This window comes from Labrus mixtus, chromosome 2 (genome assembly GCF_963584025.1).
Source record: "Labrus mixtus chromosome 2, fLabMix1.1, whole genome shotgun sequence".
Taxonomy (NCBI): domain Eukaryota; kingdom Metazoa; phylum Chordata; class Actinopteri; order Labriformes; family Labridae; genus Labrus; species Labrus mixtus.
In genome coordinates, this window is record NC_083613.1 from 13981707 (window position 1) to 14008257 (window position 26551).

Here is a 26551-nt window from a genome sequence, read left to right on the forward strand (position 1 = left end):
TTCTTTCTGTATCATCGAGCTAACAATCATTCCCTCCCTCGGTTTCCTCCTTTGCTCTCATTTTCTGTTATAAATCTTCAGCTGACACTCGTACCAGATTACCTTTCAATGTTCACTTCCAAAATCACCGATCATTATTCCCACGCACACACAGTCACACCGCACCAATTTTTACCCCATCTCCTCTCCTCTTCATTACTCCTTCTCTTCCTCCACTCTCTTCTTCTTCTTCTTCTTCTTCTTTGTGGACTTTTTAATTTACCCTCTTCTTGTCGGAGTGCCTCCTCATGACCTTTCACAAACACACACTCCATGCATGATAGGCTGTGAAGAAAGCATGAATATGGCTATTTGTAAAGGTTATCCGGCCCTCGGCTGTTAACAGCTAACACCGTCTTGGCTGTGTTTAGGTGAGAGATTACTGACGATAGAGGAAGCCGTGACAAAATGTGTTCCACCAAGCGGTCCGGTCCAGTTCGGGTCGGGACGGTACACAATTGGCGTTTCCAATATCAAAAGTTGGGACGGGTACCAAAATAACTGATCCATACTCTCCTACTTTTTTGAGAGCCCAGTTTCCACCAAATGGTCCAGTTTGGTTCTGTACAGTTTGTTTCAATTCCACAGCCAACCATGCCATTATTTGTTAAACGGAGTGTAAGCCAGATGGAGATAGTCGCGTCAGCTATGTAACAGTGTGACATCATAGCAGCCCAACACAGTGAAGCCCGCTATTAATTCAGTTCCACAAAGAAGAAGAACCGGACACAGTTATCAAAAGGGACCCTTTAGGGTCAGATCGGTACCCTTGGCACCCCAACAGAAGGGAACCAAAAAAGTAGGACGGTACTGATACCAAACTTATTTTGGTACCATTCCCAACTTTTGATGGTGGAAACGCCAATAAATGGGTACCGTACTGAGGGGAACCGAGCTGAACTGTACCACTTGGTGGAAAAGGGGGTTATATTGGCATTTCCATTGACAAAAGTTGGGAAGGGTACCAAAATAACTGAACCGTACCTTCCTACTTTTTTGGTACCCTTCTGTTGGGCTGCCCTACAATCTGACCCTAAAGCTTGGAGCAAGACAGACTGCAGTCCGTTGATTGGTCGAAATAATCTTCACCTACAGTGCAACAGCGGTAATAAAGGACAAACATGTTTAAATATCCTGCAGTTTTGGAGAGAGCAATTAAAAGGCTGTTTTTGTTTTTTGCCTCGGAGATGCCGACCTTCATCATTGAATCATTGATCTTTATTTACTCTGTCACGTTCTTCTTCTTTGTTGAATTTATTGGCGGTCTACACTATGTCGCGCTGCTGTGATTTAGTGATGTGTAAGGGTACCGTTGGCTGTGGAAACGGAAACAAGATCAGGGTTTACTGTACCAAACTGCACTAAAACAAACCGGACCGCTTGGTGGAAACAGGGCTTTATCGGTTCATACACATTGTGTTATCAGTGTTTGCATAATTGATACCAACTGTTCCATTTCTGTGATATGTAGCACTGAAGGTGTTTCATATTAAAGACATCATTGACGGCTCCCGGCCAAAGCGTGTTCCAAACCTCAGTTTAATACCATAATAAACATGTGAGGCGACTATACGGCTTCTCTCCGTGTCCAGATATACATATTGAACGCACGCCTTTTATGGGTGAAGACGCCTTTTTCGTTTCAAAGTCTGACAAATGAGCAGCTTCATACGGTTCTTATGTAAACACGGCATTTTAATGTCAAGGTATTCAAATGAGTGCACGGACACAGACACTCAGTGCTGCTCACATCTTCATTCCTTCAGTTTAAAGAATGTAAACACTTCTATTCTCAGGCAATTTGTTTCCTTACTGTATGCTAATGAGAGAATACGTTAGTCAATTATCCCGGGGGGTGGGGGTGTTCGGTAAAGGTCTACATATACTATAGCTTTCATGCTAATATTTAGGTTTTTAATTGAGCTAACCTTTTAGGATCTTGAGAGACTCTGGAGGATCTTTAAGTTTATATTCTTGCCAGATGCTCAACTGCAGCACACTTTGTCCACATGTAAGGAGACGGTTTGGATTACTAAGCAGGATAGCGATTGGATTGAGTTTTCTTTGGACTAGCTGGCTCGTTACACGGATGAAGCCTTGTTATAAACAATGAAACACAGTAGACTGGACGAGGTTCTCCCTCCCAGTCCAGCTCATCATCTTCATGTAGAAGTGAGCTCTGTCGCAAAGAGAGCGCAACTCTACAGCTCAGCGCCGGAGAGAGAGGAGCCGACTCAAATCCACAATCAGACTTTAAATAAGAGTAAAACTGCACGGGGCAGAACAGTTTTACGAGCATGCTTCATCAACTATTGCTCAATTCATGGAGCTACATCATGTTTAGTAAGCTTGCATTCCCACTTAAAGAAGGCTGTTGTCTTGTGCTCCTACATAAACATCTTGGAATGCTACTTAGAGACAAACAGTCCTGATGTTCAGTCCTCATTCACAGACTAAAAACTAATCCATCAGATTAATTGGAGCAGTAGCAGATTCAAGTTGCAGCAGTCAGCTCCACAGCGTGAACCGGCCATGATTTACTGAGGTGATCCTTGATGAGGCTCTGTAACGTGGGGAAAAGTGTTTGTCAGCACGCTGTGTGGTAAAATAACATCTAAGAGAATGATGTATATAACAGCTTTAAGTTTTACTACTCAACAAAATATTCTTCCTCCAACCTGTGAGATCGACCGATTCAAACATATGCTAGAAGCAATCCATTTTGGATCCACGGCTGGGCTCAGCCTTACCCTCAATTTCCTCATATGACGCCTGGACTGGCTGTTTCAGTTTGATGTGTTTAAGCTAACTTGTCTCAGTCCATTCCCAAATGCTTTTGGAACCAATCATTAATAATCCACCCATAGTCAGCAGACAAAAACACGTTTCATAGACTGCATTGAATTTCTCTCGAGTGTTTCCGTTAGTCTGTGCGAGAGAGGTGAGAAGTCATGGAGTGTGAGCGTTCAGTTTGCTTCTCCATTTGTCTCCACGTTAGCTCAGCGAGCTATGGCTGCTGTTACTCACAGGCCACCTTGATGTCTTACCTCTTTCTAATGACCACACACACACACACACAACATAGACAAACTCTCTCTAAAGACTCATTCACAAACATGCATTTACTCGGTGCTTCTCAGCAAACACATGCACAGCTACTTAAACTGAAACACACACACACACACACACTCACACTCAGCTGTGCACACTAATGAATGGGAGTCCTGCATTCTAATCCATCAGATTAATTGGAAGTGCTGGGCGATGGATTGAGGGATTTTTCATCCTCCAAGCACGGCTCCTGCCCAAAGCCTCTCCGTCTGCCGTTTCTTTTAATGTTAAGGAGGCAACATGCAGAGAGGTGTGTTTTTACAAATGGTTTCAAGTAGCATGATTCTTTTTTTTTTTTCAGTAATGAAAGGACAGTTCTGCTTTTGGATACTGCCTCATAAATCTGTGGTTATTGAGTTATTATGATGTCTATATATAGGGTACTCGATTAAAGGATTATTCCCAGATTAACGACTCGTGGTCTCCAGAAAAAGGGGCTCATGTTGACTTATTCAGTAGTGATTTACATCCAGGCTAGTTAGCCCACGTCTGGGCTCAGCCTTACCCCCAATTTCCACATACTCTCTGCACAGGTCTGTCAGCGTTCTGCTCTGTCGGACACAGTGTAATGCAATAGCCCCTCCCCCAGGTGGGTGACACTCCCACAGCTAGGTGTTTGTTCTGCCCTCTGAGTCTGCCTTCTCACCGTAAACAATAGGACATGGAGCGAGAAAGCCCGAGCCACCCAAGCCCTTCCAGAGAGGGGGTGTTTACATATTTAAAGGTACAGACACAGAAACAGCCTGTTCTGAGCAGGGCTGAAATAGAGGGGCTTATAGTGCATGATCAAATACAGGATCAGAGTGGATTTAGAACGAGAAACTTCACACACATGTATTTAATCTGGTTGAAGAGGAGGAGAATATGTGACCTAAAATAGGCAACATTTAATAATAAAAAAGCACTAATGCCTAAAGAAAGAATAGAACAGATTAACCAAAACAAACCTTCTTAATGTGGTCCTAGTGTTGGTTTGCTCATAAGGAAAGAGTCTCCATAGCAAATTGAAGTCCAAGTTTCTACAGAATGGGTTTTTGCTGAAGACAATGGGATCAGTTTCAGCCTGCTGCCTGTGTCGTCTTTATGTCTGCATTCAAGTGCAAAAAGTCTTCATTTCTCTCCAGCGAAGCAAGAGAAAGCTGTCCACCCTTCACTCCTCCTCCTTTGTCATATTCTATTCATCTCTCCATCCTCATTCCTGTCTGATAGGGAAATAAATGAACACCGGGGAAGTCGAGTGGAAAAACAGACCCTAGATGTGCTGTAAACCTAGACGCTACTAATCTGCAGGGATTCAACAGCCTGAAACTCACTGAACGACTTCCTTCCTCTCGCCCTCCTTTTGTTTGTCTCTTTTCCACAAGACTTACACTTCGTCTTTCTTTGTGTGAGCCGTCTGAATGCCTCCCATCACACAAAGACTGATGCCAGTCCAATCAGGCCTCTGACATCTTATCGCAAACAGCTTCTGCAAAGTTTGTTTAGTAACTATTGGTCTGTGTGGGAGACTTTATTTAGCGCATGTGTACATGAGTGATGACTGTAACAGAAAGGGATGTATGGAAGAAAAAGCCAACCCAGATCAAACATGGTCGTACACACCCTCACGAGATGTGAAGGTGCAAAAACTGTCAATACTACAACACTTTAAAATGCCTTGTGTGTTTTAAAATGATGAAATCTGTTATTTTAATGTTACACTGAAAAAAAAGGTAAATTGGATTTACTCAATTCAATAGTGGACATCGGTTGCACACAGAATAATTGCTTTGGACGCAAGTTACAGAATTGTATTAAATCAACAAAAAATATTTATGTTTAATCAACACAAGAACTTTATTTTGATAAAAAGTTATTTAAATTACATAAATTAAAACTATGTGATTATTTTAGTCTTACACAGTTTGATCGCTTTATTCCAACACAATTCACTCCCTTTTACTGCAACACTATTTCATCAGTTAACTTTAACACTATCTATAATATTAATATGGATGTCAATTATGTTTTCATAATTATTATGATTAAATTACATTTTATATATATATTTTACGTATACATAATTTAACCAAAATATAAAACAGTTTAAATATAAATTCAACAAATTACAATTAAAATGTAAATTTTCTTGTCTAATACTTTTAGTTTAGTTACTTTAATGTTCTTGATTCTAAACATTACCCACTTCCCCACCACTCAGTCCAGGAACGTGGAACTCTAAGTGTAATACAGTCCTTTACCAGGGGTAGCCACCTCTCACTGGTGCATTTTAGTTTTTAGGCTTTGAGCCTTTCCTGATAGTTCAGTTTATAGTAAATGTCTAAAGACACTATTTTTTAAACATGTTTTAACAAACTACTTTTTTAAAATGTGGCAAAGAAAAGGCACCAGCTACAATGCACACTCACCATGTACTCCTGCACCAGATCATCAGGATCCTCATTGCGGTAAATGCAGAGTCTTTTTATGATGCCCTCCCTGCCACCATCGATGTCTTCCTAAAGAATAAGAACAAAGAACATAGCAACATTTTAACTCAAATTGTCAGTAGCTGGTATGAAAGTGGGCAAAGACAAAAATGAAACTGTTCTGTAAAAGTTCACTTGTGGGACTGGCATCTGCATAAACAATCTGAAAACCAAATAGAATGCAGTCTCATCTGTTCACCTATGAAAACAAATCGATCATTGAAAAACTAAAGCCAGGGTTTCCTGCAGCACTTTATAGTTTGGGCGGCTGCCTAGACAACACACGCCTCCCACCTTATCTACCGTGTTTTTATATATAAATAAAAGAAGAAATTCAATTTATAACTCCCTAGTTAAAAAGTTATATAAATACATATACATACAAATATACTAAATATTAGGCTCTCTGATTGATAATTACTGGTTTCAGTCACATGAAATCTATTCAAATGAATTAAATGCGCATTCCAGGTTCTAAAAGTGCACAGGCAGTTAATATGAACTCACGGAAAACGATTACTATTCCCATAATATCTATGTTTCACTCTATAATGCTTTAATACTTGGGACCTACTTGGCAAAACTGAAGGATAGGCCTTACATCTCCACATTCACAGCAAAGGTTTGTCACACTCGCAGCATCATTCACTGCAAAGGAGAAAATGAGTCAAATAAGTATTAGTAATAAGAAAATCACCAAATGTACAAGTCAGAAATGCATGACAAGCTGTCAGAAATTCCAGAATTTACTCCAGTACACCAAAACCAACCAATATAACCTCAATAATAGGCATAAAGTAGAATAACATCTGACAATGTTTACAAAAATTGAAAATAAATAAGCTTTATAAAAGTAGAATTTATGGCAGCGCTGTTGTATAGGTAGCTAGTTACGGTGGGCCCTCTTCGTTTACATGCCCGACCATTTGAAGAGTCTAGGCTGTGTATTAACACCAGATCTTTTCCAGCACACACAGTATTGACAGGAATAAGATCTTGAGGAGATATTCACTGATTTTGTCAACAAGCATTCACCAGAATCACTGACTCCACCTTTAAGTGGATTTTATTTTTAAATACCATTTTTACAGAGCAAATAAAAGTTATGTTCTCACCACAAAAACTTGAGCCCACAGTGAAAGCACTGACCCCGTGAGATGTTCACTGACTGAGTTTGCTTGTCAATCTGCAGGAAAAAGAAAAAGAAAAAAAAACACTTCTAACCGAATTTCTCTAAGCACAAACAATGTGAACTATAGGTGTGAGGGAAAATATGCTTTTAGATGGCTGATGACAATCTGAAAATGTAAATGACACCATTTGCTCTCTTCAATTTGCATTTATATAATATATATACTCACCACAACTAAACTCTGGAGTTTTATGTTGATGGTGAGCTGCATCAAATACACACAAACTGTGCATTAGTATATAGAATTTATTTTCTTAGTGGGAAAACACTTTTATTCCTGTTATTTTGAGTAAAGATATATACTCACCAAACACAGAACTTGAGCCACAGTGGAGGAACTAAAGGTATCCTCAGTCTGAAGGCAATCTGCATCAGCAACAAGAGCCACAACATGAAAATACAAACACTTCATGATACAAAACTGTTACTCACAAAACGGCAGAGCCTTCTGGACAGAACCTGCGCGGGCACGCAGATATGGTGCCAAATAACAACAAACGTTATCTACGGTCACTTCTCATATATTACAGAAGCTATTTTAATAAATAGACTAAACGTTTATGTTATTTATCTAATTAATGTGCATGTTACAGTGTCTTCTGCGTTCCTTTTCTCTCCTCTCCGTTTAGCGAACGACGGGGCTCTCTCTCACACACACACACACACACACACACACACACACACACACACACACACACACACACACACACACACACACACACACACACACCGGAGCAGAGATCTGCATTTTAGGTTAAATAAAAGAAGAAAAAAGACCAAAACCCAACGAGTAAATAATAAATCGAGCGACGCAAACCACAATCGTCTGAAAGCAGCGATATTTTAAAAAAAAACTTTAATGTCGAGCCCAACACAAAAAAAATAACTCGATAGCCTACCATCAAGGGAGCATGTCTGTGTGCCCTCCGCCCAAACAAAGTAAACCTCTGACTGCCAAATGACCGCAGCAAGGCACTCGCAATGTTACTCTTCTTTGACCTAATGCTACATTAGGATATTTTACTAACAAATGCTAATTTAGCAGATTGTAGTCTACAAACCAACACACCCTGCGTGTCCCACCCTATTATTGTAACTGACGCCATTAGAATTTAGCTAAATTAGTAAGTTACATATTTGTGCTGTTAACACAAATAATTTAACTCAAACCCATTCTGTATTGTCTCACCATAACGGACAGAGGCTTACCAAAGCAAAGAAGTTAGCACAGAAATTAACCGCTCTGTTTTTTCGTAATGGCGTCAGTTTAGAAATACCAAAAGCAAAGTAGGCTACACGGTGATACAACAGCACGACAGCGAATAACCTCACAACAGTTCATTAACTTATGTTAGCGACTCTCAAGACATTAAACTACATTTAGTTACTTATTGACCAACATTCAAATGTATTCCAGCCATTCAAACTTACCGAGCTGAGCAGTACATGGACGTATGAGGAGAGGCGATGACACTGCTTTCAACATGGACGAGAAGTTGTTCTGGCGCGCAAAGCGGGATTGCACGAAGTATCGCGATAATAAATGATGATACATGATTGACTCACTTTCTCCAAATATGAGCTAAACATGTCCGTGCACTCTCCCTGCCTATAATGTAGTTTCTACACAATACGGTTACATTTTGCTTCAGAACATGAAACAATTGTGATAAATTGATACAAGATGCTTAAATAAATCGAACAGATGGCCAGTGCCCTTTTTTTTCAGTGTAGATGGTATTGAAAAATACCAAAGCTTAAAAAAATACAGATCTTCAGTTATAATTGAGATTCAAACCCTGTTCAGACTGAAGTTCCAAGCAGCGTTATTTACGGCCCTGTGACGTTTCAATCTGAATGATGTGGAGCTGTAATGGGTGGGCGGCGAAGTGATCCCCCCTCTGGACTGTCTTCACAGGTAGCAACAGAGGCGAGACAGGATTAGAGGAGCCAGCGGGGGAGCACAGCGCTGTTTGTGTGCATGTCTGACTGTGTGTGTGTGTGTGGAGCAATGTGAATTCACAGACTTGGCCGTCGTGGAATCAATATGAATGTACAAAGACGTGATGACAGCTGAGCTTGGTTATGGTTTCAGTCTGTTTATTGGGGTCTTCCAGTGTTCAGCAAAGTCTACACGGTCAGTTTTCTGTTCAGCTGTGTCGCTCTTTTAGTTCCGTCTGTTTTTTGCTTTGTGGAGTTTGCACTCATCCTGCAGTGAAAGTTGTGAAGTACAGTCCCTCTGGTCACTCCAAAAGCTTTATTCACTGAACTGTATGCCACTGTTTGCCAGCCTCGTCAGCTTCGCTATGTTTCCCAGCAAAGCTTGCAATACACAATGAATGGGAGTTATTTTTCAATTGTGTCATGTTGCGTGCAGCGTGTGACGGTGAGGGTGCATGCCTTCATATTTTACACTGGTAGATAGGACGCAGCCAACTTTCTAGATGTAAAAATAGGTATCAAAAGTGTGTCTTATACATTGGATTTCACGGATATAAGAAATATTTTTCCTTTGTCCTGTGTTTTCCACTTTCTGGTTTTGACACTATCGTTCGACCGGCTTCTTAAAAGGTCTGGAAGTGTCGGGGTCGGTACAAAAGCATGGTGGGAGTCTTCATTTACAGGTCGGGCTGTGACTGTGACTGATCCAGATCTGTGTGAGTATGTCTGAATGTGTGAATGTTCCTGTGGGGTTAGATTGACCCTCCCTGCCCACTCAGTGAAGAGGTAGCACCTCCATCCAACAACGCACGACATGGTAGATACCTTTATGACTCACCAGCACACTTATACATATTAGCATACATATTCACTCACACTTAATCTGATCTGCAAATGACATACTCCTGCTCATGAATTCCATAAAAAACAAGTCTGGTTACAACAATCACACACAGTCTTGCTGCCACCGAGCTGATGGATGGAAACACTCTGTACCTTCCGTTTTAGACTTCCTGCGTCCATCATGATAAAGAAAAGGCAAAGATTAAGCTATCAGCAGGAGGCCATTTTGGCTCAAACCAGGACCAGGATTGCTCACATCAGGTGCAGTAATTGTACTGAAATAAAGGGATGTTACGCATTATTGTACTTCCTTATTAGGGGTGGGACAAGATATTGATAGGGCAGTATATATTTTGTATTGTATTTAAGTATCCTTCTGCTGCTGGAATATTTTATTCAGAAAATGGCACTGCAGCAGTTTGAGTCACCACACCGCTACTTCCTGACTCCTCACGGTGGCAGTTATTTCAATAAAGTGGGAAACATGAACGTAGTTAATTGGCCGAAGGAGAAGTTGACAGGGGGGCTCAAAGAAGAAGAGGGCTGGATGGTGTCGGACAGCGGTGAAAAGAAGTGACAGTTTGAGGCATGGTCAGAGGTGGAACTGACACCAAATCATGTAGTGAATAAAGACGCTGTGGAAACATAAAACCTTGATGTCTGCAGATAAGCTTATAGCTTTTGCATCTTTGTACTCTTTTCTCACACCTTCTTCTCAAGGTGAGGCAGAGTTTGTCAGACTTGATGACAAACTGTACCATGGTGTTTCTTTGTCAATTTCAAATGATCACTGGGAAGTTTGTCGCTTTGCAGTGCAGCAGACAAAGTTGACTGCTTTGTCTCTTTTTGTCTGCCTTCTTTTGATGATGCTGATGAGTTTGATGACTATATTTAGGGTCGTTGTGATGCTGATAAGAAATCCCAAGAACAGCTGTCGACGTTGTTGATGAGGATGTATTAAAAAAGTGGAAGAAATTACATAAAGAGCTCTGCCTCTGGTCACTTCCTGTCAGCAACTCTGGTCACTCCCTGTCAGCACCTGTTGGACTTAAAGCTGTTGGTTTGCACTTCCTGAAGTTGTTTCCTCCTCTCTAGATCCTTGCTTGTGTTATTCTTACTCTCTGATGTTCATAGAATTGCAATATCATCTTTATTATGGACCAAGTACCACGCACCGTGTGATTCCTACCCCTGGTCTTAATGCATCAGATGTTTCTCTCTCTCTCTCTCTCTCTCTCTCAGCTTCCTACTTCTCTCTTTGGTATCAACCACTGTGCAATCATTTTCTACTTAACTTGACTCACCATGTATTGTGTATTGTGTTACCTGTTGTGACGATTAGTCAAATGAATGATCTGTTTCCCTCTGTTTCCTCTCGTTCACAGAGCTACATCCACGGCAGCAGCCAGGCGCAGTTTGTGGCCGAGTCTCACATCATCCTTCTTCTGAGTATCCTTTGAGCACCGTATCTGTGTTTGTGTTGACATCATCTAAAACATGGTGCTGCAAAATGCGTTCGTGCAGAAATAACAAAACCCTCAGTGCAATGTCCAAACATCTCATCTTGGCTATAAACTCCATTAATTCTTCATTTTCACACACAACACACAGGAAGACACCTTTTTCATATGTCTGAAATAGCATCCAATTTTCATGCCCGCTACATTTATTTTCCCAACAGAAAACTCTGTCATCTGTGTACCTTCCCCGCAGGGAGCGCGCCTTCTGGACTGAACAAACACACAATACAAAGACAAGAGATTGTCCTCCTTTTAACTCCATCTCCCCGCCTGATTTGTTCCAAATTTGACCCCTGATGTTCGGCTGCATCTCGCTGTGTGTGTGTGTGTGTGTGTGTGTGTGTGTGTGTGTTTGTGTGTGTGTGTGTGTGTACTTCTTTAGCAGAATAGATGTTTGTGTTTGTCTTCATTCCCTGTCTGCTTGTCTCACCTTTGTTGTCTTGCAATGTGTGTGATGATAGCGCTCTTTCCTTGCTGCTGTTGTGTCAGCCCATAGGGAAATAGCGGGTCCAAGGTCGCACCTGCTGCAGAGCAATATTTGTTCGTCCGCGCTCACACTGATTATTTCTGTATTTTCTGCCCAACTCATTACCTGTAAATAAAACACACATTTACACCTGGAGGTGGGCTAACACGCCTTCTCTTGTTGTCAGAGCAGGTGGTGAAAACACTTTTTTAAGGGCTCTTATGGATGCACCCTCCCCGTGGATTTAACCATATTTATTCAGGAACACACACACACACATGCCACCTGCAGATGCATAGCGACACCATTTCAGGCGACTTCATTTGATGCTCTTATTTTGATACTTTCACATATAGACAGCTTGATGCAGCTCTATCGTGTAAACATTTGATTCTATGTTTATTCTGTCCAAAGCGACGCACAAACACGACGTACGTGTAAATCAAAGTGGTTGTTGTTGGTACAATGGTATTTACTAGTGATGTGAATCTCTTCTTCACAAGACGGTTCAAATTTTGATTCCTAAGCAACGATTACGTTTTATTAACGATTCATTAAACACAGACTGATTCGTTCTACTTCGATTTTTGCGGTTCAAATTAATTAATTATAGAATCCAGAGTATTATGGTGTTATATATATATATAGTGTTATGGATCTGAGCAAAGCAGCAACCTCCGATCTTGAAAAACGAAGTCAATGCTAAAGTACAAAATCCTGCAGTTCACAGAGTGTCCACTTGAGTCTGGCTCCAGGAACACCAGAAGTCACATACACACAACAGGCAAAAAAAAAAAAGTTTTTACAGCATAAATAAACATGTTTACAGCCTGGTACAAAAAACCAAAAAGGTCTGATTAGTTATTGTCATCACTGGCACACACTGTACGGGGGGTGAAATTTAAAAAAACGTTATCCTTAGTTAGGCGCGTAGCTGACATGATTCAGTTCTCTTTACTGTTTGTGAAGATTTTTTTATTTTGTGTTTATTCTTTTATTAGAGGACACTTCAGTTTTTGCTCTGTGTCGCCCCATGTGGCCACCTGTGTGTGTGCACCCTGTCATTTTTTTTCTTAAAAGAGGACATATTTTTGGTGTGTGTGTGTCTCTTTTAAATGCAATGAGCAACCCTGCTTACTTCTGCATGAACTCAATCTCTTAATGTGTGTGTTGCATGACTAACAGAGTGTAAAAACAGAATTTCCCCTTGCAGGGATCAATAAAGTAAATCTTAATGTAGAGACGCTTGTTGGAAAAATGACCAATCGATTTTTCGTTCGGGTCATAATCATTGCCACATAAAGTCATGATTGGCTCCGCGTCATGAGTACTACGGGTCCTTTCAGCAGTGGTCCTCTACCCAGATTGAGCCCCCTATGCAAAGACCAGGAAAACTCTCTCTAATGACCCAAACATGACAAAGAAATCCTTTCAAAGCCAGTTTTGCTCCACTTCATGGGCAACTGGATCTGCAATAGTTACTGTTGACAGATAACTGAACCTTTTTGATCTGAAAATCAGATGAACTTGATTATGAGAAAACCCTTTCAAGGGCTGGAGAGAACTTAAAATCTTCTAGACGGACACAGTCACCTGCTGGTCTCGCCTAATTGAGATTGCTCACAGGCTCACAGTTTGCTCAGCCCTATGGCGCTGTGGAAACCCCACCCAGGGGTGCTGTGGTGGTGAAATCCACCCCACAGCCGTTACAGTTACACCAATTTGTTTTTGAGAATTCAGTTGGTGAATGATGACTATAATTAACCAGCGCTGCGTGCATAAAAAGTCTGACAAAGTTCAACAAACCAAAGCTTGCTGTACGGTAAAATGTTAACCTTTTCGTTATCCGTTTGCTGTTTTTCAGCAGAGAAATCTGAAGTCCTTTTTTGGTGTCATGTTTCAATGTGTTATGAGAACAAACACAGAATCACATGATGTTATTGATGCTATGAAGACATCTTGACTTATTGGAAAAGAAGAAGCGACCTATCAGCAACCTTAAAGTGATGCAGACCCCCAAAGTTAGCAGGTCAATCGTTTGCTCTTTACTTTAGGGTTATAATGAATAGTTTATTGTAGGACGAGATTGTTCATGTCATGTCCACAGATTTGTGTATGTCCAGTACGACAAATGTTTTTGTTCATCTGCTCGAGTGCACATGTTCATATCTGTAAGTGCATAAGAGTGTCCAGCAGTTCTTCCCCGGTCAGTGTGTAACTCCCTGCTTCCTGCTCTCCCCGTATATCAGTGTGTTGTTTCCTTGACAACCTTGTTCCAGATGCTGCAATCACCATGGGGATGGTGCTGCTAAATGAGGCTGCCACCTCCAAGGGAGATGTTGGCAAGAGGAGAAGTAAGTCGTGAGGATTGTTCTCATTTCTTTTCCTTTTTTTTAAAAATTATAATCTTCCCTTCTTAACTTTTTTTTTAACCTCTTCTTAACGCCAGTCTTGGAGGATTCTAAAGGCCCTGACACACCAAGCAGACGGCAAATAACTAGCGGTGACGAAGGCCGACTGGCCAAATTGCCTCGCGACACCTTCTGTCTTGGCCAAAAAGTTGCACTTGAACAAACCGCAAAGACTGCGGCTGACGGCATGCGTGAGAGGAAATACCTCTCCATGCCAGCAGGCGGCGGTAGTCTGTTGTTATGATACGAGAAGACCATTTTCACACAACTGTCGCTCACCACTGGTATTATAGGTGCTTCTAATCGGGAATAGGGCGCCGACGGGTAGCGACAGAGCATGACACACCGCAAAAACTAGGGCAACAACCTAGTTTGGAGCAGCTTTGCGGTCGACGATCTCCTTGGTGTGTCAGGGCCTTAAGAGAAGCAGTTGTAAGGAGTGTAAGCAAGATGTGTGTGTGTGTGTTGTGTGTGCCAGCCTGTAACGAGCAGGTAGGTGACTTATTGAAGCATCTAATGTATACGCATCACAATCAATGTTTACAGTGGACGCTCTTTTTTTAAACTCAATGACATACAGGAAAAGACTTAAATATTAATAGTTTATATGGAGACCTTTCGGCCATGAATGTGCCAAGCTTTTAAAAAAAGGCTTCTCATTGAACACGAGCCACAGGTTTCCTTCTGTTCTCTTGCTCTGTCCACTTAATTTTGTACAGTTCAGCCTCCTCGATCTCCGATGAAATGTCCGCCTTTGACTCAAACATGACGTGTCAGACGTCCGCTGAGTGCTGAGTGGGTTCTCCTTTTTTTTTAAGACTGCACTTACGCTCCCACCAAACTTCAAAAGCAATTATTTGTGAGGGTTCTTTAAGGGCCGCTGTTCTCGATCGCCTGAAAATTACAGCTAAAAACTTACACTGAATTGGAGAAAGAAGACAAAAAAATCAGAATCGGCTGAAGATGGACTGAAAGGTCAGACCTTGAACAAAACCGCCATCAGTGCATCTTTACCTTTCCTAAAACAAATGAAAAACAAGCGGGAAGGAGTCCTCTTCACTGCATGTGTATCACCGCGGTTATTTTACCCGTCTCACCACCTGGTAACAAAAGATCAATTAATATCCTCTTCATGCAGGGCGCAGATGGCCTAGCGGTTAAGTTGAGCCCCATGTAAGCAGGTTTTAGTCCTCCAAGCGGGCATACCGGGTTCATGTCTGTCCTGTGGCAAACACAATGTTCACCCTCGTTTGAGAACTAGCTTTCTGTGTGTGACCTTTCACCTCACCGTCACCATATTTGTCCAATCCCTGAATTGTATCCACTCCTAAACTCACCTGCTGTGCTGTCATTGGCTGCAGGAAACACACCAGCTCCCCGCCCAGAAACATCCCGAGTCAACCAGAACAAACCAGAACAGTAAAATCCAGTCAGAGGACAGAGTCTCTGCAGACACAGTCACCACCACACATGTATGGAGGCCCAGAAGAGATGATGGAGCATCTTTACTTTAGGAGAAGTCTACATTTTATTTTTTCAGGAAACAGCTGCTGACTCTATTTTCAAATAATAAGATTAGATTAAATGGAGGTAAGCTAGCTATGAACAGCCTCTTAAACTTCACTTTCAGGAGAAATCACAGATTCAAAGTGTCAGAAAGTTTTCAGGTTGGAGAGAATGGATCCTTACGCATGAAGCAACAGTTTAAATTTCACACGAGTCTGGACCAAACTTAAATCTGAATCCAGAGGCTGACTGAATGTTTATCTTGATATAAACTTTTAGAGTTTGAGTGTACCGTTTGCTTTTTAAATGAACTAAATCAAACACAGAGAGATGGGAGAGTCCTCTGCACACAAACAGACATTGCCATGCATCATGCACCCTTCTATCCGTCCTTTCATTAGTGTGACGTGTATTTGCATAACTGTCAATTAGCCGCAGCAGCTCCCATAAATGAGAAGCTCTTGTTTTTCTTTCCAGTTAATCACTGAGCTGACCTCTCACCTGCCCCATAACTCCCTCTGAATACACAGCTACAGGATTTTAATACGCCGAGGGGAATGCTTGATTAACTCCGGCATCGAAGACGTTTTTTAATTTATTTATTTACTGCGTGATAAATATCCTTATGTTGATGTTCGTCAGCTGGGGTGAATAAATGTTGAGCAGAAAGAAGAAATGAACCACATTCGTTCTGACAAATAAATGAATCCACATGGTAGAAAATGATTCAATTAAATGTAGAGACAGTTTGAGTGTCTTCAGAGCAGCAGGGAGTCCACTCTGATAGGTCTTACATTTTAATCTTTAAAGTCGTTTATTTTCTCCACACAAAGAGAAACGAGAAAAGATGGACGACAGCTGGCTCCGTCCGACATCCGTCCAATAAATAAGAAAGAAAAACGCTGAAGCTTGTTCCTGCATATTACTCTTTGTACTTACAATCTGCTTGAAATTAACATCTGATTATTTCCAGCACAAACTGATTATGCAATCACCAACGTGTAAGAAAAGAAAAAAAAGAAGCAATTAAAGGCGCTGCTCGGAGATAACTGGCAGGCCCACAAGATCAGACATGAAGGGAGGAGATGGTGAAAGATTGACCGAGGCGGCTCGGTAATAAAAAAACAATAACGTCTAATGCTTACACAATTATAACAGAGGTTAAATGATGAATGAACATTTTCTGAATAAATGCTTCAGCTGAACATAACCTGCAGCCATATTCACATTCTTAAACTTCAACATCAAACACTTAGAGTCCTTCATGTGCACTACAACACCTCATGACAAACGTATGAGCGTGCACGTCTCCCTCTTTATATTTATGTTTGCACGTTAAATATATGATAAATGTATCACCGTTCTATTTCCTGATGTAGCTTTTCTTTTCTTGGTTTACTTTATTTCTCTGTATTTAAACCTCAGGTCTTGACTAAGGCCCCCGTGTCAGCTTAGCATTTGTTCCGGGCAGTAAATCGCAGGCTGTGCGCTCGGGAGAACTTGTATGAAATGTTTGTGCTCTGAGAAGAAAAGCGCTGCACGTCCGTCCTGTCTCTATGACAACAGTATGTTGACAACAGACGCTGTATGACCGACACTGCTCTGTTACTTTTTACTGCATGTTTTATATTTGAGGTCATTTATTTCCCGATCAGACGCGGAGCAAAGAGGACGTTAGTACAAGAAACGACCTGTAGGAGGCAAAAATACAGGGAGTATCATACGTTTGGAAAAAGAACGCCACAGACGTCAACAGCACCTTTCTGAAAAGTTGAAAGATTTTCAAGTCAAAGAGCTCAGCGGCCGCACAAAAACAGACAAAGCGCTCGAAAAAAAAGCATCTGGGGGTCACTGACGTCAGTGTTTTGTGGGGCGCATTCGCACACAATGATAATTGAAGCCTGTGATTTACTTGGATCAGCCAACCGTTTCTGTAAACGTTGAGGCGCTGCATGACATCCACCTCGTCTCAGGGAATAACCTTGATAACTTTAGGACATATAAACATATGTAGAGGCTGCAAGCTACATCACCTTGCATTGAGCCCACCAGCCGGCTTTTCCCACGCGACCGTCAATATTTGGAGATGTCGTTTGGAAAGTATCTGTGCAGGTAAATAAGTTAAAAAAGTTCCTGCACCCACGCAAACACACACTGATGATAAAAATAAATAAAAAAAGATATGCCTCCTGACTGAGGCGCAGATGGTCCCTGATACCTCCCGATGATTCTTGTCTGGAGGTGTGGAGGGCGCAGCATCGTTTCAAACAGGCTGCAGTCACTTGACCGTGCCACCGACAAAGCAGCTTTCAACTTTTTTTTTTTTTTGCACACACACACACACACACACACACACACACACACACGTATTTTAATTAGTCTGTGTGATGAAAAAGCAGTTTGAGAAGCCTTTTAACACGTCTCTGCGGCCACACATTTATACATGCACACATTCAGACACACACACCAACAGCATGATTTCAACTTGTAGTTCTTTACCTGTAAGTTCTCCTTGAGACGTTAAAGCTCAGCAATTAAAAGGATAATGACTTAACCCAAACCCTAAACTTTTCCTCCTCCGCTTCTGTGCAAAACTAGTATTTTAAATTGTATCACCTACCGTATTTGGCGGTGGCAGTAGCTCAGTCTGTAGGGACTTGTGTTGGGAATCGGAGGGTCGCCGGTTCAAGTCCCGGCACGGACCAAGTCCAGAAGTTAGTCTGGTAGCTGGAGAGGTGCCAGTCCACCTCCTGAGCACTGCAGAGGCGCCCTTGAGCAAGGCCCAAACCCCAGAACTGCTCTGGAGCGCTCGCTGTGGGCAGCCCCCTCACTCTGACACCTCTCCATTAATGCATGTCCATAGGATCCTGTTTGTGCATGCGTGTGTATTTCGGCCTATGTTTGTGTTCATGTTCATTAAACAGTGAGTAAAATTTAATTTCCCCTCGCGGCATTAATAAAGGATAAATTATTACCACCATTGTTATAGCCACCTGCTGGTTTCAAAAACACTCAAGCTAACGCATCATGCAACATGGTATATACACCTAGACACACAAATTAAAATGCACCATAAAGCGGCATAGAGAATATTCTCCTGTCGGTTACAGAGAGAGGAATAGTCTTGAATGGTGGTTAAACACTGGTTGTGCGTGTTACAGCTTCTTTACTGCAGAGAACAGCCACAGGAAGTGAACAGCTGCTTCCATGAGCATGGGCGGCAGAAATCACAGCACACACACTTATTCTCAGCAGGGGGACAAGTTAACTGAGTTTAGTAAGTAAGTGTGGATAAAAATGACATTTAAGTGGGGTGGAAGAGTAATCTAAAGATGTTTTCACATACGGACTCCTGAAAATATCTACATCATTTCAGGAGGACTGCTCTTGAAATTCTCCTGCCCTGGCTGTTATATATCATATATATGATATGTGCATTGGTATAAAGGTGAAAGATGTTATTAATGTGTCGCTTTGTCAGCAATCACCTCTTGAGACTCCACCCCCTCCAAACATTTAGCGTCTCACGGAGATTTCAGGGGCAGGATGTCCTAGACATTTTCAGGAGTGCATGTGTGAATACAGTTTAAGATTCAGATTAAAGTGAGAGCATGCATTGTAACAGACCAAAGTACAGTGGAGGCAGCTTTAAAACCGAGGCTGCAGCCCCAAAAATAATCTGATCTGTTTAGTGGAAAACCGTTTTTATAGAAATATACAGATGTGTAGAAAGAGGCCTTGGTTTCCTGCAAATGCACAGTTCACACACAACACCAAGCAGACATAAGTCTTTTCTGTTTTTATGTTAATGTCAAAGCACAAAGCAGTAATGGATGGATGTAACCCGAGGTTGAGTCAGTCAACGTCTCTGGAAGCCAGTAAGTAGATACAGAATAAACAGAGAGGAGCCATTTAGCATCACAATATCCATTCATATTTGTCCTAATGAGAAAGGCTTAACTTAATATGTTTATTGGCTTCCTCCTGCCGAGGGGGAATGTAAATGCATTTTTTCCCATGGCTATATATCATGAGTTGAATTGAGCCAAGTCACACAGTCCAAAGAGGGATTACCACCTTTGTCATTGAGGGAAATCATTCAGCTTTAAACAACTTGTCATAATGCCAAGGTCACAAATCACTCTGCGCATTAGCATGCTTAGTGCGTGTGTGTACGGAGCCGTCATTATCCATGGATGCATACTAAAATACCTCTCAGTCATAATTGATGAGCTATGGGAAAAAGATCCTGCTATACTTAATGAAGATACACAGACGTTCTTTCGCTCACACAGATGTGGAAGTGGAAACACCGGGGCACGAGGGCTCTCCCTGGAGACGCACTTTCAAGTACGCTGTGCTCTCAATCAAGTCACTCAGTCAGCGTGGATTAGTGTGTGTGTGTGTGTGTGTGTGTGTGTGGCTGTGGGAGATGCATAAGGACTTGAATGTCAGATAAATCGCACTCTCTCTCCCACCCACCCACACACACACACACACTTGGTTTGTGAGTATGAATGTGTGAGTGTGTGCACGTCTACAGTGATTCTCCTGTTGAATTGGAACTGTGCCACATGCATGTAAAGTGAAGGAACAGTGATAGCGGAGCTCGCAGTGAGAAATGGTAGCAGATGTAGTAATATGCACACATGCATCACAGAACACAAACACACACACACACAAACCTCAGGAGCCTTGTCGATGAATGGCAGCACATACACCAGAACTGATGCTGAACATTTGCATATCCTGCCAAATCTTTTGTCTTAACATTACTCTCTCTCTCTCTCTCTCTCTCTCTTTCATACATTATTTTACACACACACCATATCTCAGTATTTAGTCTCCAGGAGAGGTCCTCAACCTAATCCCTGATTAGAAATATCAGTCTGTGGTGACAGTTTAATTTAACACAGTGCTTCTCGAGGATTAGCTCTAACTCGAGTGTGTGTGCGTACACTCGTACACCCACGCACACATGCACGCACAATTCCCCTGCAGATTAAAGATCATGCTTATGTATATTTTGCTCGGGAATAGCCACCGAGGAAATAAGATGATAATCGTTGCAAGCAGAATTTTCTGCAGGACAGCAGGGTCGGCAGCATTGAGGGATTGCCTAAATAACGGCAAACATTATTACCGTATTGGTCTGAATATAAGACAGTGAGAGTGGGAGATAACAGTGGGAATCATCTTATATTCAGGGTCAAGATGTTTAAATGCCAATATGTGTTAACAACAATAGACGGAGCTACTCGTCTGTAGAGGAAGTGTGCAGGTCATGAGTCGGCTGTAAGTCACAAACACAGAACCAGGAAGGAGACACGTTGATCGTCTGGTACGGCTGACTCAGTGCATCAAAAGCAGGCCAAGTTTACAACGAACTGAGGCGGAGGTGTGATGCCAATTCTCATCCAAAGTCCTTGACAAACTTGAATATATCCAGGACTCTCAGAGGCGCTGCTTGCCAACAGGCAAGGCAGGCAGTTGCTTGGGGCCCCAGACCAGAAGGGGGCCCCAGAGGGCTGACAAACTTTGAACCAAAGCAGCGACCCAAAATGTGCAAATTTTGCAATGACATGAGAAACCTCCCTAATGGGGCCACATCTGACAGCACTCACTCTAATTGCCCAGATGAACGCTGGTGAGAGGGCCCCATAAGACTCTAGAATCACCACTGAGGACTCTGCTGCACGCCTTTTCACCAGCCCCCCCGAACACATCCCCCTGTCTGTGCTAAAATCTCCACTGGCTCCCTCTCTCAAACCGTATTCCATTAAAAATCCTTCTTCTTATGCACAGAGCCCCTAACCACCAGGCCCCCCTCCTACCTCCCTGACCTCCTCCACCGTCACATTTCTGCCCACAGCGTAATGTCTTTTACTTTTTAGAGACGACCCCCACGTCGTCACAGCAACAGATATACTGTCATTCTGTGAGAAATACTGCAATGTGGCAATTTAATCTTAAAGATATTAAAGCATGATTTTAATTAAGCGGTGTTAAAAACAGAAACCTACCTTTAAATTAAAATAAAAAGCTCGTCTAAAAGTCTTATTTTTAAAAGTTAGTCTTAGAAGTGGGGGGTGGATAGTTTTATAAACATGGTGGTCTTACTGTATATTAGAGCGCTGAAGAACCGCATAGCAGAACACCGCAGCACAAGACGCACAGATTACACTCATAGCCCTGTCACAAGACACTCACTACACGGGCATTGAACATTTCCCCCCACTGAGAGACGTCTCCTACAACGAGAACTTTTTTTGGATCGATCAACTAAAACACGAGTTCTCCCCACGGACTGAACGAGGATTTTTCTATCAAACCTCTCTTGTTAATAACCGTGGGCAGTTGAGAGACGACTGACTCTACCGATGCCTTCATGTCTTGGTCCATTACGTCCTGGAAGAGCGCTGGTTTGTCTGTTGAGTCTCAGATGAACAGTGTGTCTGTGGGAGCCATAGTAGTCTATGAGCATCATATCTGGTCTTCTATTAGGACCAGTACGGTAACAAAGTTTAGAGGTGATAAAGTTTTTCAGTCCTCCTAACTTTTGCCATTCTAGCAAAATATCCGATATTTACTGTTTTAATTAAGCTTTCCTTATGAAAGCCTGTATAGGTGTGTGTGTGTGTGTTTGTGTGTGTGTAATAACCATCAAGAAGAAATGAAGAGGAATGCTTTCAGCGTGTACCATGTCTAAACCCTGCGAGCACATTTCAATTTGCACAGAGATCAAACAGAGCGTTGCATCAGCACTAATAACGTGCGTGAAATGATTATTTAAGCGGCCGCCTTCAGCCAGGAATCCAACATGCTCACAGCCAGTTGTGTAATAATTATTATGCACAAAACATGGTGTCTGCACAAAGTTTGGGAAATCTGTAAACTGTGTTGTTGTAGATTTTATTCCTGTTCATCTGTTTGTCTCTCTCTCTCTCTCTCTCTCTCTCTCTCTCTCTCTCTCTCTCTCTCTCTCTCCAGTCATCTGCCTGGTCGGCCTCGGCCTGGTGGTGTTTTTCTTCAGCTTCCTGCTCTCCATTTTCAGGTCCAAGTACCACGGATATCCCTACAGGTAACCATAGCAACGGTGCAGTAACACCGCACACAGGCCTCGCACCAACTTTCATCTCGCGGCTTACTCGACAGTTATTTCAAGCCCGAATGTGAGAAGCACACAATGAATCTTGAAATCACTGAAGTTGACGTAAAATCACTCCCCAGTTATTGGAGACACAGGGCAGGAATCCAGGCCAAAACAGGATTCATCCATTCCCATTATTCCATTGATCTTCAGACAGCTGTTCGATTGGAAACACTCCCTCCAAAATGTACAATCTGCTGCACCAAGGCTCTTTGTTCACCAATTTTACAGCTCAACCTTCAGCAGTGATTTGCAGTCTGACTCTGTTGAATCCTTGACGTTTTGCAGAACGCTCAATATCCAGTACCTCCACTTTCTTTACCCTGAATCTTATAAAATACGGATACATCATGGATGACTCTCTGTACGTCGTCGTGTAGTGAGGAGAGTGTTTGGACACTAAAGCCCTTCAGCTTAGTGAGCCAGAACAGCAGCAATTTGGTCCCACTTTGAGCTAAAGGTCGCCACTACATAAAAAAGATTTAATGTGCGACAGAAAATACTCTGCGAGTCCTCAGTGTCGGGGTTCGATTCACTGCAGCTGGAGCAGCTGGAGGATGTTAAAGCTCATCACCTGAACACGTCAGGCTGCAGGAACTCACCTCTGAAGTTAAGAGGTTTTATTTTGGATGTTAAGGTCACACTAAGGATCAAAATGCTTTGTGCAAGCTCGGACGTGTCTAATGATTTTTGACAAGTGACTTCGGACCATTGAAAGAGAATGTAATAGTATTTAATCGACAGAGCTTTAAAGGTCACATACCATCCTCCTCTTCAACCAGTGTAAATAAGTCTCAGAGCTCCTCAAACATGTGTGTGAAGTTTCTTGTTCTAAATCCACTCTGATCCTGTATTTGATCATGTCTATAAACCCCTCTATTTCAGCCCTGCTCAGAACAGGCTGTTTCTGTGTCTGTACCTTTAAATATGTAAATGAGCTGTGTCTGATCACGCCCACTCTCTGGAAGGACTTGGGTGGCTCGGGCTTTCTCGCTCCATGTCCTATTGTTTACGGTGAGAAGGCAGACTCAGAGTGCAGACGGCTGAAATAGAGAGGTTTATAGACATGATCAAATACAGGATCAGAGTGGATTTAGAACAAGAAACTTCAAACACATGTTTTGGGGAGCTGTGAGACTTATTTACACTGGTTGAAAATTAGGACAATATGTGACCTTTAAACCTCCCAGTCAGATGCTGGGATGGTGGTGTAGCTGAACAAGAGTTCAGTACTGGTGCAGGTCAATGAAAGGGCAGAGGGAGAGAGCAGAAGTCTTGCAGCTGAAATAAACCGCTAATATGAAGGAGGTGTTGTCAGGTGATTGTGGAGAATGACGCATGTCGAGTGTGAAATCAGTGCAGCTCGATTTGACTGTCTGAACGAGATTGCAGGCGTCTCATCCCTCCACCAAATAATCGTAAAGTATCGCCGGTGGTATCGATAAAAACTCTGATCATTAAGGAGTCTTGATTATGATAAAGAAAAATTAATGAATCCCGTCCCTAGTTTTGACTACATGTTAAAATATGCTCTTGATTAAAACCTCTAACATCCCCTCTGTTTCTCTTTGCGTCTTTTCTTCTTTTTCTCAGCTTCCTCATCAAGTAAAAAAAAAGACTGAAGAGGAGAGCGACTGAAGAAGAGGCTGCGTGTGAGCAGAAGACGAGTCATGACCATACTTGAAGACGAGACGGGGTCACAGCTGAGTGTAGAGTTCATGGTCAAATTCCTTTTTTTTTTGTGTGTTTGTTTTTGTTTTGTTTTTTAAACCACTGCGATTTTAATCTCTTAGAGCTGAATTAAATTATTCCTTCTTACACTGGAAAATAAAGGTGTTTGGCATGTTCCTGTGCTTCTGTCTTCTGTTCTGTGTGCCACCAGACTCGAATCACTGATGCAGAATGATAACACATGAATAGAGTTCACAGAAGACCGCCTGCCAGGTATTGAACTCCCGCTGCTGAATGTGAAAAGCACGGGTCATTCAGAGATTACATATTTCTAATTCTTCCTCTGGTGGACCGCCCACTGAAACACTGAGCGGGCTGGAGCAGTGGAACCATTTATGTAAGAAGCTATGCGTGGGCACACTGAGGAATAGTGCTGCTCATAGACCAGTTTGGATAAAAATATTCCCTCTCAGACTTCCCATTCCTGTCTGTATATGGAACATTGTGTGTGTTGATCTTACTCAAACACAACTGAAGGTAAAGACGGCGTGAACCACCCTGGTCATCGCTTTGACGTCTTACACTACCTTCAGTTTTTCATCTTTTCCTTCCTTTCCTCTTTCTACTCGGTAACTGAAATGAACTGAGCTTGGAATCATTTGATGCAATGTGCTATTGATTGATGAGTAGCTGAATTGGCCGATTACACAATCTCAAAACCCATCAGAAATTTAGGCAGTAGACGATGCATGCCTCTGGGATGGGATGCACATTTCTCTGATATTCCAGTGGAGCCAGCAGTTAGTGTTAAACGACTTGAAGCCAAATGGACTTCAGCTTGTAAAGAGCTTTTCCAGTCGTCTTTTCTGGTCTTCTGACTAGAACAAAACCTAAAACGACAACATTACGTACATCCAATATAAACAACCTGAAGAAATAAAATAACTTCCAAAGTAATTTGGATAAAAACAGCATAGATATGATGGCGATTTTTACAGGAGTAGACAAATACATGAAAAAGAGCGCAGCCTTGTGTATTAAAGAGAGGAGATGTGTGTGCGTATATGTGTGTGTGTGTTTGGGGGGGGGGGGGTATGACAACTGTAGCGACAGAAGTTTAGCAGATTAAAGTCGTTTGTGAGCAGACAATAAAAGTCGAGAGTGAGGCACAATTATCTTGATTTGGTTTTGTGCTTGTCTAGTCTTCTGACTACTCAAAGCACTTTTACACCGCAGGTCACACCTACACATTCATACACATTCACACGGCGCCGATGAAGCAGCAGGAGCAATTTGGAGTTAAGTGTCTTACCCAAGGACACATCGGACATGTTGCTGCAGGAGCTGGCGATCGAAAAACACCACTATGCGGCTGAGAGACAACCTACCACTGAACCACAGCCGCACAACTTCCTCCCCCATGTAGGAGCGCCTAAATAGAGATGATCCAGTACATGCAGGAACTCACCTCTTGGTTGTAGAGACATTTTCAATTCTCCTTTATTAATTTTTACCTTTATGAAGAGAAATAATAACTTCACCTCTTAAGATTTGAAGGACAGTCTTAAAGTTAATTACAAGTCACCCATGCTCTCTTTATGCTTGTTAATATCTTAGTCACAGTGAAGGGAATATTCACAGTAATAACCATAAACTGTATATAGATATGGACAACACATCTCCATCAACTTCATAGTACAGAATTGAAGCTAGAATATGGGGTCCTTGATACCCAATCATGAAGTGTCATCAGCTCGTTTCCTCCTCTCTAGATCCCTGCTTGTGTTGTTCTTACTCTCTGAAGAACATCGCTTTGGATAAAAGCGTCTGCTTAATGATTTGTAGAGTCTAAGTGACAGGTTGCATGTGATGACGGGTATATTTGAATGAAATAGTCAAATAGTGACAATCATCATCACTGAGTTTTTCTTTTTATTCCACCCTGGGCTGTTGGCCTTTACGTGTTGGAGGGAGTAAGCAGAACAAATGTCACCTTCATGGAGGGATAAGTGTCTGCCAATGAAGCTGAATCAACGAGGATCTTGGATGTGGGGCAGTCGTCCAACAAGTGACACACTGACATATGGCGTAATCTCTCTAAGGCTTCAAAAAGTCACACTGTGCATGAGCTCATTAAAGGTTTGAATCAGACCTCTAATGAAAAAATGTCATCCTGCATAAAAGCACATCATCAGGTCTGGGAAACTTTGTCCTCTGAATGCGTTACTGTCCT

General features: G+C 42.1%; 1 protein-coding gene across 1 annotated transcript in view; it reads left to right on the top strand.

Moving 5' to 3' along the window:
* Positions 1 to 24494, top strand: part of tusc3 (tumor suppressor candidate 3) — an 81376-nt gene extending 56882 nt beyond the window's left edge. Inside the window, exons 7-10 of the mRNA XM_061052893.1 lie at positions 10980 to 11043; positions 13860 to 13934; positions 22488 to 22578; positions 24241 to 24494. Coding sequence (XP_060908876.1) covers positions 10980 to 11043; positions 13860 to 13934; positions 22488 to 22578; positions 24241 to 24256 — 246 coding nt within the window. The 3' untranslated portion in view covers positions 24257 to 24494. The remainder of the gene's footprint in view (positions 1 to 10979; positions 11044 to 13859; positions 13935 to 22487; positions 22579 to 24240) is intronic.
* Positions 24495 to 26551: the final 2057 nt, after the last annotated feature.